Genomic DNA, 12,523 nt, shown 5'->3' on the forward strand with positions numbered 1-12,523 from the left:
TTTGGAGAAAGCTCTCCAATTCTGGATATTCTGCTACAGTTCTATCTAATACATAATGAACAGAACCTCTGAATAAGTGTATTTGTACATAATGTACCATTTCGCAGGTCACTGGTCTATATAAGATGGTCCTATCATATGACACACACTGAACCCTTGATACACACCTTTATTTGCTGTACGAGGTCAGGAGTGAGTGTGAGTTGGAAGGTGTTTGCTGCAATAGAGGGCACATGCATTGCCTGCCTAGCATGCACAGCAGTTATTTTTAAACGCGTTAGGCCAGAAGCTGCAGGGGTTAGCAGCCTGGGAAGGCTTCAAAACAAAAGTCTCCCGTTGTTAAATAAAAAGCTTTTTTATGAAGCAGCAAAATAATGGCAATGTTGACTGAATGATGACTCGTTTAAGCGAACATGAAACGGTAAAATAAAGCAGATAGAAAAACTAAACTTTGGCACACAGACAAAGACTGTAGGCGGCGTTTTTCATTCGTCATCACGCGCTTCTAATGTATGATCTATGTGAGAGTGAAATACAAACACACGACCAGACTCCCTACAGAAGATAAGCCTTTTTGTTAAAGACTAAAGTCCTTTTTGTTTAAAGCTAAACTTCCTTGAAATCGCTATCACCAAACCCACCAGACTCCATTTCAATAAACTGTAATTTTATCATTGTAAAACACACGTCGACAAAGGTTCGCCTTTCCACCTTACCACTCTGGTTTGGTTGAAATAAAACCCTTAACCAGGGGCGGCTGTGGCTCAGGTGGTAAGAGCGGAAGGTTGGTGGTTCGATCCCTGGCCCAAGTGTCCTTGGGCAAGACACTCGACCCCCAATTGCAAAGTGCTCAGAGTAGTTGTTAAGACTAGAAAAGCGCTATATAAATAAATACATTCCATTTACATTTAACTTACCCTTTTACATGTGTAGATAACTGGCTCTATACATGCTAAAAGTATAGTTTACTTGAATGGAGTCTGTTGAGTCTGGCCATTTTGCAGCTGTTTCTGGTTAAACAAAAAGGATATGTACTGAAAGCTAGCAAATACTACGGTGTGTCAATATACTTAAAACCGAAAATTAAATGCTGCATTAAATGGTATATTCTTAAAAGTACAACGGTTTACATCTTACTAAGTTAACCCGAGTTATTGCAATAATGCAACAAAAATAAATTAAAAAAAAACTGTTTTTGGTACACTGACCTTTAAAATAGCAATGGTAATATCTAGAGTATTTCACTAATACTAGCACATTAGATAGGGGACTTGCAGCAGCTATATTTACTTCTTACTCAAATGAGACTAAGCAGGTACTACTGCACATTGACGGTATTCTGTAAGTCAGCCAATGATGATCTGCCACGGAAAAACCCATTCATGTGCCGTTTCATGGCAAATACATGCAGGTCACATCGTATATTCTAGCAATATTTAAACATTATACAAATATTGTTTGTTATTAAATAATTCCCCCATTAGGCTATTCTCCTCTTTTTAGTTAAGCAAAGCCAGTATAGAGGTGAGGGGTGTAAAGTTAAGCCAGGTTATTTCAAGTTGTTGCAAAGATCCCAAATGGTTATCTTTAGATTTTGTATCTCGGCTTACCTGCGACAGATCGGGGATGTCTCCTCGATCGATTCCGACTTGCTGCAGGAAAAGAACAAAGGCCATCAGCTTTAGGATAGCAAACCAATCTATATGACCCCAGGCCCCTTTGTAATCCGTCACTGGTCTGATCTGCGGTCCTAACTTACCTCTGCAACTTTGAGGAACTCTGAGATTCTAGTCATTCGTGTAAGGAATTTCTTGTAGATGTCAAGTCCTTCTTTGCACTGGACTTTCTTCATGTCAAAGTATTTCTCTGTTAACAGAACAAGAAAAAAGCTAATCATTTCTCGTATTTCTGTTACTTGGACGTTTTTAGTTTATATATTCAAAACAAAATTTAATTGGTACAGTATCTTCATAGGATAGACAGACAGACAGACAGACAGACAGACAGACAGACAGACAGACAGACAGACAGACAGACAGACAGACAGACAGACAGACAGACAGATAGATCTCTCTCAAGTTAATGTGTCTCCGCAGACATTGATGTATGCTGGTAAAATCCATCTTGGTACTCAGGACAAAGGAAAAAGAAAACAATAAAATCACTGTACATACTAATATGTTGTGAGATCTGCAAAGTAAATATTAAAGTCCCACTGTATGATCATGAGAATTGGGGACTATTGTACAACTACAGTTTCTATAAACTACAAAGCCTTGGTAGAAGCTGAGCAGTGCATGCTCATCATGCTAAAACAGGAGAAAGGAAAGCTTGCTTTTAGGATCAGAAAAGAATTCATGAGGTATGCTGGGAAATAATTTGCAACAGCCCCCTAAACTTTCTTAGGAATAAGTTTGTTAGAGGTCTGCAGTTCCAGGAAGCCATCAGTATATCAGTCCATCATTTTTCTTTTCATTAAAGACGCACAAGAACTTTGTGGGACTGCTAGCGAACATTCAATAAGCACATCCTTGCTTTCAAAGCTCAATGCAAAGAATTAAATACTTGCAAGAACGTCTGCAGTAATTCATTTAGACTTTTGCCCCATGGCCACAGTCCCTCATCATCTGCAGTGATCCCTTCAAGCATACAGCACAGGACAGTAAGGAAAAGCCCACAGTCCAAATATTCAATTTGCAAGGGCACGCCAACCCAAATGCTTGTTTTTACCCAGGAGGTTGATAATGCCCTCATTGTATGCTGCAAACAGTCGGATGGCATCTTTGAACAGAAGCATGAAGGCTGCGTTGATCACACCATTTGTCAGTTCATTGGCATTGACCTGGAAGAGAGGTGAAGCTGTTGAGCACAATCAGTTTAAAAATATAAGACACTCTATTAAAGGGTAACTTCGGTTTTTTTCAACCTGGACCCTATTTTTATTTTTGTGTCTAAGTGACTGATGGGAACAACTAGGGCTGGGCGATATGGAGAAAATCAAATATCACGATATTTTTGACCAAATACCTCGATGTAAGACGATATCTAGTCTCATATCATTATATCGATATATTGCCCAGCTCTAGGAACAACAATCTTTGACAATGTTTTAAGCGAGCCAGTATTAAGCGAGATCTCTGCAGTCGGCAGCGGCGAAACAAGCTCCAATGCAAGTTAATGGGGCAAATGTCCAGCTTGTATTTACCTTCACAAAAGTGCTAATTTTGCCACTGACAGACTCAGATTAATATTCTCAGTGTCTGACAACATTATGGAAAGGATTTCTGAGGAGGTCGACCTTTCTGTTAAAGAGTAAGATCCTTTTTTTAAAATATAAAAAAATCTGCAAAATCACATTCACTAAAGCCACCAGACTCCATGTAAATAAACAATAATTTTAGCATCGTAAAATACACTTCAATCAAAGTCGACAGAAACAAAATAAAACTATAAAAAGCTTTTTTGGGTTGTCTTTCCACTTACCCAACCATCACAAGTTGAAATAAACACATAGTTTACCGATTTACATGTGAAAATATGTTGGCTCTATACACGCTAAAAGTATTGGGGTGATAGAATACAAAAACGATTTTACCTTGTCAAAGATGAATAACAACAGTTTGGTGGGTAAATAGGACATACATAGAACCTCAAAATCCCATTGACACCTCTTTCCTCTGCAAATCTCACAATTTGAAACGAGCCACCGAGTTGATGTCAACTCGGTGGCTCCTCCTCATTTGGCTCTAGTCTCTATCTTTAGTAGACATCGGACAATGGAGCGGGACATGTGGATTTAATGCAGTGGCGCAGTGGACTCGCAATGGGTGGTGCGCAGGAGCTGCCTGCCGGCAGCGGTTCACGGTACGTTAACTTTATTTTTTCCAAAATGGATCCTCGGGGAACACAGTGTCGAAAGCATAGGTGTGTGTGTGCGACACACTGGAGGATGGATAAACTAACGAAACTCCGTATCTAGTGCTTTGTATAGTAACATTAGTTGAAGCCAGCGGCGGCTGGGCGTGTCTGAGAAAAAAAGGGATTGTGTGTGTGTAGCACTGTCTGTGTGTGCTTGTGTGTGTGTGCGTGCGGTCTGTGTCTGTGTGTGCATGATCAGCACTGTCTACATGTGCCTGTGGGTGTGTCTGTGTGTGTGTGTGTGTGTGTGTATGTGTGTGTGCAACCAACCAATCAGCGTGCAGCTCATCTAAATATTCATGAGCATACCATATAAGGCAGAAAACATGTCGTTCATTCTAAGGCCAATTCACAGGGCTTTATTAGGACCCATAAAATAGCACTCGGGCCATTTTCAGCCCAGGAAACAGGAGTGGATCAGTGTGAAATACCCTATATAATCATTCTATCACCCCTTTAAATGGAGTCTGGTGGGTTTAGCGCTAGTGACCTATGAGCCGTTTCTGGTTAAACAGAAAGGTCTTAAAGAGTTTTTTTGTTTTAAAAAGTCTATCTCTGTAGGGATTCTTTCCATAATGCTGTCAGACACTTAGAATATTAATCTGAGTCTGTCAGCGGCAAAAACAGAACTTTTAGTGGACCAAATTGAAGATGCACATTTGCCCCATAGGGTTACATTGCAGCCCGGGCTGCGGCTGCAAGTTACAGTGCTCTCGCTTAACACTTGACCAATTTAAAAAATTGATCTTCCTATCCGTCACTTACACACACAAACATAGGAAAACAGATTTGAAAGAACCCCAAATTACCCTTTCGGCATTAAACATATACAGTTCAATATTCACTCACTAATTACTCACTCATTCACAGTCACATATAATCAACAACCATCCACCGTCCACCCATCGTTAAGGCCTCCACCCAAAGCCCAACCACTAGCTGCTACCCAATATCTTTCTGCACTCTTCCTTGTGGGATTAACTTCCATTTGACAAATGAAATGTAATTGTACATGTAAACCTACACAATCACATTAATATCTTTCATGGCATTATTATTATGATTATTATATAAACAATATTAAAAAACAAGTTTGCACCTCATTATTATTATTATTATTATTATTATTATTATAATTATTATTATTATTATTATGCATTTTGTTTTATTATTTGCTCAGTGTGCCCTCCCTCGGTTTCTTCTTTACATATAACGTGTGCCCTACATAACCACCCTTAGTAACAACGACTGATTTGCATATTCATAATAATAATAATGTTGTTGGGCTTTGTTCCGTCTCATTTCGTCTACATTCCCATTTCTGACTATTCCTATGTTTTGTATGTCAACACCTCTGTTTTGTGTCCTGCCCTTTGCACCAATAAAAAATAAGAAGTTTGTGGGAGGCAACCATTTTGAATACCCACTAGGTCACAAAAATGCTAATTTCAAGTGTCAGTTAAAGATTTTTATAGATTTTAGCCAAACCGTGCAGCCAGTACCATCCTCGTATTCAAATTGACTTTCAAAAAACAAGTGAAAAAAGTAATGCAAATGCTCTAGCTGTCTGTATGTGTCTTGTTGACTTCTGTCTGTACAGTTTAACCGGTAATAATGTCTTGCCGTTTCCTGTTGCTCTGGTCTAAAATCATCTGGCCAAAGGACTACAGTTGAAAATTAGCTGGCTGGCTAACACTGGCACATTTACAGAAATGTTAATTAATGGGTGTTGTCCTTTATAAAATAAAGAATAAAAAAAATAAAAAAATACTGAGCACTCACATTGAAATCAAGTAACACATCCATCTGATTTTGGATGATAGGGATGGTCTTGAGGAGTTTCTCTGTGTTCACGGTTCTCATCACTCCATCAGCCCTGTGGAAAGAAAAGGAAAGAGAATGCTACACCACCGATACAAATGGGCTAGTCTTGATGGTTGTATTTGAGGATTTTGTGCTGTAAATGAACATGGCTGATCCTTATGATCTCTAAGTCATTGACTCAACACAAAAACATATGTACAGTATCAGTGAAGCTATCTCTCCTTGCAGTGTAGAGTGATGTTTGATAATGAAAAGTACAAATCTGCACCTGTCCCACAGGAAGGAGTAGAGTAATAACTATAGTTACACTGCAATAGATGCATAATAAATCAGTCAAATAAGGTACACTATTGGGCTTTTCACACTACACTTAGCCCTAGGCTAAGAAAGCATTCACACTGGCACAATCCTGACACATTCTAAGAGGGCTAACCTCTTTGACCTAGGGCTTGCTGGCCATGGTCCGGAGCAGGGTTAGCCCTGAGTTTGCGGGGTTATCCCCAGAAAATAGACTAAACACGGGGCTGAAAGTTACTAGGGTGAAACAGGGCTAATGGAATTTGTGTCACGTTTTTGTTGTCCAATCACACTACTTCCTCGTCACGACTTCTTCACCACGTCATCAGCACGCTTCAGGGTTCATACGCATTTTAACCAATACTTTTCCATGACTTTTTCCATGACATTTCGGCAACTTTCCATGACTATGTGTTCCTGAAAATGTCAGTCGACATTATACAAAACAAATACAAATCTGTGTTAAAGTTTACCCTCAGAGGTTTAACTATTAAATGAATGACAATTTATGTGGTTCACAGTGGGATTCATAATATCGCTCCCTAAATAGAATGTTGAGGTTAAGACGACGTGAAAATACATTTATTAATGACATATTATTATGCTGTGTTAAAAAAAAATTTCATGACTTTTCCAAAACTTTCTGGGACTTTTTATGTTTCCAAAACCTTTCCAGGCCTGGAATTTGCATTTTTCAAATTCCATAACTTTTCCAGGTTTTTTCAAAACGTATGAACCCTTACGCTTGCTATATATTTATGGAGCATGGCGCTAATGGTTTTAACATTCTCCAGATATATACATGAAACGGTTACAACAGCTTAAACATTTTGCTATAAACTACCAAATCTATCAAATGGAATGCTTGCTGTTAAAGAGTAGTCACCATCATTCTAGAATGTAAACATTAGTCAGGTGTTGCAATGGACATTTAACTCAGGGCTAGTAGAAGTGCAGTATGAATCATATGGCCCTGTTCAATGTGTTTATATACGGGAGTATTTTGGCTTAAAAATGATGATGTGAAGCAAAATATTTTCTGAATAATGGAGCGGTATTGATAAAAAGCGGCATATATCTGATGAGCTTATGCAACTCAAAACTGTCACAATATATTTGGCAGGAAATACAAGTATTGCAATGTTAACTTTCAGTGTTACCAGCCTTCATTCTAAAGGATGCCCTTCCCTGGGGTGTCAAGTTTCTGGAACAAGAACATTAACATCAAGCTCTGTGGCTCAGATACAAGTCAAGCCCACCACCCCCAGTAAGTCACAGTGAAAGCTAAGAAGTGAAAAATCCTTACCCTCTTTTCACTTTAGTGAAGTCAAAAGCAACTTGTCTGTAGGACACAGCCTTCTCATTCAGGTAGCGGCTATACCTCCTTATGAACGTTGACATATCATAGCCTACATTACAAAGAAAAGAAGTGAGGGGGTCATGATGCATGTCACAGCACAGACAAATATTGGCTGAGTATTCAAAGGCTTATTGCTGCAGAATGTGTACAGTGTTGGTAATATACCTTGTAGGCCACTTTTGTCCAAAAAATTGCTAAGGTTGAATAGTGTGTTCCTTGAAGCCAGATACTGTATAAATCTCTGCAAAAAAACAAATATAATATGAGGAACTCCGTATTCTTGCAAAAGGGGAGTTTACCAAAAATGAGGCTTTTGAAACAGCTAACTGTTGTGCAATGAACAGCTTTACTTTTGGGCATGTAACTTTTAGTGCACTACTATGAGAGAACAATATCATACCCCATGCCAACATACTGTATGTTGTCAACTTGTGAAATCTTTATCAGATAAGTTATTTAACAAAAATCCTTATATATTTCCATCCAAGCAAAGGTGGAGAACAGTTAAGTGCTGACCTCATTGCCGTAGACCATCAGATGGTGTGTGGTGGTGAGCGACTTGAACACAACCACCCAGCTGGTGTTGGCGGTCCTCTCAAACAGTGTGTCAGCCAGCTGAGGGATGTTCACGTTCATCTCATTTGTGCACTGAATCAAGTCTGAGGGAGGAGAAAGAGAGAAAAGGAAAATGGGAGTTTTGAGGCAATCAATGCACAGCACCTTAGAGGAAGCGCACACATTTGCTGCTCAGTGAAAGCTGAGATTTTATCCATGTAGTGTACTCATTGTCTTTTATCGGTTTTCTTTCATAACACCATGCTGACAACAGTTGATAGATCTAGTGCAGTGCCCGTTTAAAAAACATCCCTTTTCGGAACTCCCTTTGCTGCTTGGAGCTTCGTTTGTTTGTGTGTGTGTCCGCTTCCTCTCTCTGTGTGTTGCACATGTTGAATGTAAAAGTAAAAAAAAAAGCTGCTCGCCGTCGCTGCGCTATCGTCGTCGCGTAAAGACCGGCTCAACGGTTGTGATTGGTGCCTCGATTTTGGGGACATTGGAAATGGGTTTGAATGGGCTCTTTGCCAGACTGACTTGCAGAGGAAATCTAAAATTTGCCGGAAGTTCGTCAGGATTTACACAGGCTACTCGTATTTACAAAATGCACCAAATTCAAAACACATGCATTATCATACAGCCAGCAATATATATTCACGCACACAGAGCCCTGCCTCTCCTTGCTGTGTGCCCATTCTTAACTGCACATCTTGAACTGGATGATAAGCTATGAAGCCACAGTGTTTCCAATACATTGATATATTTGTAGTGGCCCGCCAAAATATTACCATTGACTGTCACATATTGATTTTCTATTTCTTTTTTACCATTTAAAATGGGTAAAATCTTATTTCAAAAAGGAGAGCTGCATGCAGAGCATTGATACGCTCAACCGCTCCTTGCCCCGCTCTCGCACCAACACATTGGCAACAGACCCGTCTGTGAACTGCCCGTCCTCTCCGTGCACACTCTGAATCAAAAAATGATCATGCACGGGAGGAAGGACTGTTGTTGGCTATTCCCAAGAAGAATCAATTTGAAGTTCACAAATGGTTAGGATCATGAACACATAAACCCAACACCCAAACTGATGCATTCAATTTGGCTCTGATAAGTTAGTCTATCTATGTTCTTAACACAGCATTGATAATCTCAGAGACCCAACTTTTTAAAATTAGAGCTGGGCATCATGAATTAATTTTAAATTTGGTTTAGGACGATGTTTAAAAATTAAAATTGATTTTCACTTTAACTTGGGTTCACTTGGCACGGAACCCCTTTTAGTGTCGGTGATGTGTCCGGGTTTTTGTTTTGGTGCTCTGTACAGATCTGAGTGTGTGAAAAATATCAGAGATTTTGTTTTTAGGCCATATCGCCCAGCCCTAATTCAATTAAGTTATTAGCAAGCATGTAAGGAGCCTAGCTAGTAAGGATAGCTATAATTTAAACTATAGAACACAGCTGGGTGGTCAAGGTTGTCAGATACCACCACAAATAGCATCTAATTCTGTGGGAAACACCGTGGGCCTGTGCCCATATACTGTTGCAAATAAACAGAAACAAGAGACATTCTTCTGCAATGAAGCTAAACTCATGTGATGAATCAAAAACGTCCTGAGCAGTAAACCCTGACAGTTCCTGAACGACATTACCTGCTTTCTACAGTCCCAGGACAGGTCAGTTATAATCAGATATTATGTATTTATTTTGTCTAGGGCTGTCAGCATTAATGTGTTAATCGCGATGCGATTAAGGGCCGAGCATAACGCGTTAATTTTTAATAATCGCATGCTGCCATTCATTTCATTTATTTTACACTTCACTCAGCTTCACGTCGTGCCTAACAGGCTACTATTTTGACCCTTTGCCGCACCTTTACTTATCATCAAGCTGTCATACTTCCTCCGAACACAACCTACTGCTGCAGGCATGATGGAGAAAGACAATTCTGAATGGTGCTTTTTATTTTCCAAAACTCCTGGGCAGCTCATTAGACAAGTCGAAAGCCATATGCACATTGTGTAAAGCCAAATTAAAATATCACCGTAGTACGTCAAGCTTGAGCTACCACCTATGAGCTAATTAACGTGACTCAGGTTGATGCAGTGGACTCAAGCAAAGCACTATTTTGGAGAGTGCTACTCGCCGACCTGTTGATGAAACCAAATCCCAAAAAATTACTATAGCTCTTGCGAAATGGGTGGCAACTAACTGCAGACCTGTCCACATCGTAGAAGACTCGGGTCTTAAAGAAGTACTATGGTTGGCATGTTCCGACCCGTCTTATACCTTGCCATCGAGGGGGCCAGCCTGTAGGACACGGAGAAAGCAGCCCAACTGGAACTGCTGCAAAGTGCAAACGCTGTCTCATGAACCGGTGATCACTGTAATCAAAATTATTTAGGAGTTACTGCACACTATATTGACTCTGGTAAGGATAGGGATTTTTAGTTTTTTTAGTTAGGTAGTTGGAGGAATTGTGCAATAATGACAGATTCACACATTTTTCTTTTGTTTACAGTAAATAAATAAACAAATACAAATCTTAAAGTCAAGTTCATAAAGTAACTTTCCTTGCATTCATTTGATTCGCAATCAATATACACTGGTAAGAATTGCTTTCCACTGTTAATATGATTTTAATCGCGATTAACTATAGAAATTCAGCGATTAATCGCAATTAAAAAAATTGAATTGTTTGACAGCCTTTTGTCCTCTTCTAGAAATCATCTAACATGTGAATGATCCCAGTTATACAATATCCATCCCCATCAGATGACCAAAAAGAGGCTTGGCAGACAATGCAAATAAAGATTTATGTGAATCAATGTTTTCTCTGTTGCTTTTGTAGTGGCGGCCCGCCATGGCAAAATTTCTGCCACCACGGTATCAGAAATAGGGCTGACAAACAATGTAGTCGCAGTTGCCTTTTAAATTATCCTGCCGACATAATGCGCATTGGCTTATTGGGACGTCCAGTTTAACTCCACATACTGTGCTGTGTTGATGTAGTTTATTGTCAAAACGTTCCGAGTCGACTACTAAACGAACAGCTCCACCAAAAACGTCACTGCGGTGGGTCCGTTCTAATTGGACAATGTTCAACTTGTCAGTCAGCTCATCGTCCTGATATTCAAATTTCCCCACTGCTAAAATAAATCCTAAAGGAAACACTGTGAATTTAGGATTTGAAGGGAGATTAATGATCTTCTCCTCCCCTAACGATTCCACAAGATGTAAAAATAAGAGCAACACTTACAAGTTCCACTCTAAATCCCCATTGCATGTTTCTAATTGTGTTTTATTGGCTGTGGTATTACTATAAATTAAAAAGGAGCAGCTTTAGCCTCTACGACTAATTTCCAGCTGTAGTCCGCGGCCAGCTGACAACTGTCACTACTTAGGCAGAAATCTTTCCAACCGTCTCACTCTAAAGAGCCACATCCATGAAACGATAGAAATAGCTTCTTTAAGTTAATAGTTAATGTTAACTGTTGTGTATGAGGCAGCTGTGTAACCCATTGAGGGCTGTTTAAATTGGTGGTCTATGAATCCTCCTCAGGGTTTGTTGAAAGCCACACAAAAGGCTTTTTGCTTTTTACATACACAATAGGCCACCCATGTGACAACAAAGGCCTTTTCAGCAGAACTGAAATGGCTGTGGGCAGTACAAACACACCACCAACTTTCTCCACTGGTTGTTCCTGAAGTTTGTTTTGTATGTAAGACAAATCATAACAACTTGCAGCTCTTGCTCATCAGACAAACAAGTTATAGTAAACTTAAAATATCTCTGCATTAAGTAGGGCTGGGCAATATATCGATATTATATCGATATCGTGATATGAGACAAGATATCGTCTTAGATTTTGGATATAGTAAAATCGTAATACATTAAGTGTGGATTTTTCCTGGTTTTAAAGACTGCATTAGAGTAAAGTGATATAATTTTCTGAACTCAACAGACTGTTCTAGCTGTTCTATTATTTGCCTTTACACGCTTTGTCATTAAATCGACATTTCTTTTTGTGATCAATTATTTTTTTATTTTCAAAAGAGAAGGGCATGGTACAGTTCAAGGACAGTGAACCAATAAGTAGCATCCACTTCCCTCTACCCATCCCTCCAGAAAACCCCAGAATAGCGACATCCCCCCTCCCTCAATATCCCAACATGATCTTCTATATTGCACACAGTACACATAGTGATACAGCACATAATACATAGGTCATATCAGTGTCCTATAGGCCAAAGTGAGCGCACAGAGATAAACAAGCAATTACAAATAAAGGCATATTCCTCAGCTCAGTTTAGTAGATTTTTAACCGCTGCCACCGCAGAGGTCCAGGTTTGGATTGTTTTCTGGCTAGCTCCATGCATTCTTGCTACAGACAGCTCCATGTAGAGTATGCTCAAAAATGATTGTGACCACTGGGTGCGTGTGAGTGCGTGGGGGGGCTTCCAGCGCAAGGCCAGCATTCTTTTAGCTGCAGTCAACCCTGCTAATAAAATGCGGATCCGAGTGGAGGGCAGGTTCAATGATGAGGTATCATTTAGAAGCAGTATTTTAGG

At 39.6% G+C, this 12,523-nt stretch overlaps 1 protein-coding gene across 16 annotated transcripts in view; it reads right to left on the bottom strand.

The window, feature by feature from the left end:
* picalma (phosphatidylinositol binding clathrin assembly protein a) overlaps nt 1-12,523 on the bottom strand; it is a 61,685-nt gene that overhangs the window by 19,818 nt on the left and 29,344 nt on the right. For all 16 annotated transcript variants that reach the window (XM_039777187.1, XM_039777185.1, XM_039777184.1 and 13 more), the window contains exons 3-9: nt 7,916-8,058; nt 7,565-7,640; nt 7,346-7,448; nt 5,701-5,794; nt 2,731-2,842; nt 1,760-1,866; nt 1,611-1,652 (exon numbers count right to left, since the gene is read on the bottom strand). In XM_039777187.1, coding sequence (XP_039633121.1) covers nt 1,611-1,652; nt 1,760-1,866; nt 2,731-2,842; nt 5,701-5,794; nt 7,346-7,448; nt 7,565-7,640; nt 7,916-8,058 — 677 coding nt within the window. The remainder of the gene's footprint in view (nt 1-1,610; nt 1,653-1,759; nt 1,867-2,730; nt 2,843-5,700; nt 5,795-7,345; nt 7,449-7,564; nt 7,641-7,915; nt 8,059-12,523) is intronic.

The sequence above is a fragment of the Perca fluviatilis genome, chromosome 16 (genome assembly GCF_010015445.1).
Source record: "Perca fluviatilis chromosome 16, GENO_Pfluv_1.0, whole genome shotgun sequence".
NCBI lineage: Eukaryota > Metazoa > Chordata > Actinopteri > Perciformes > Percidae > Perca > Perca fluviatilis.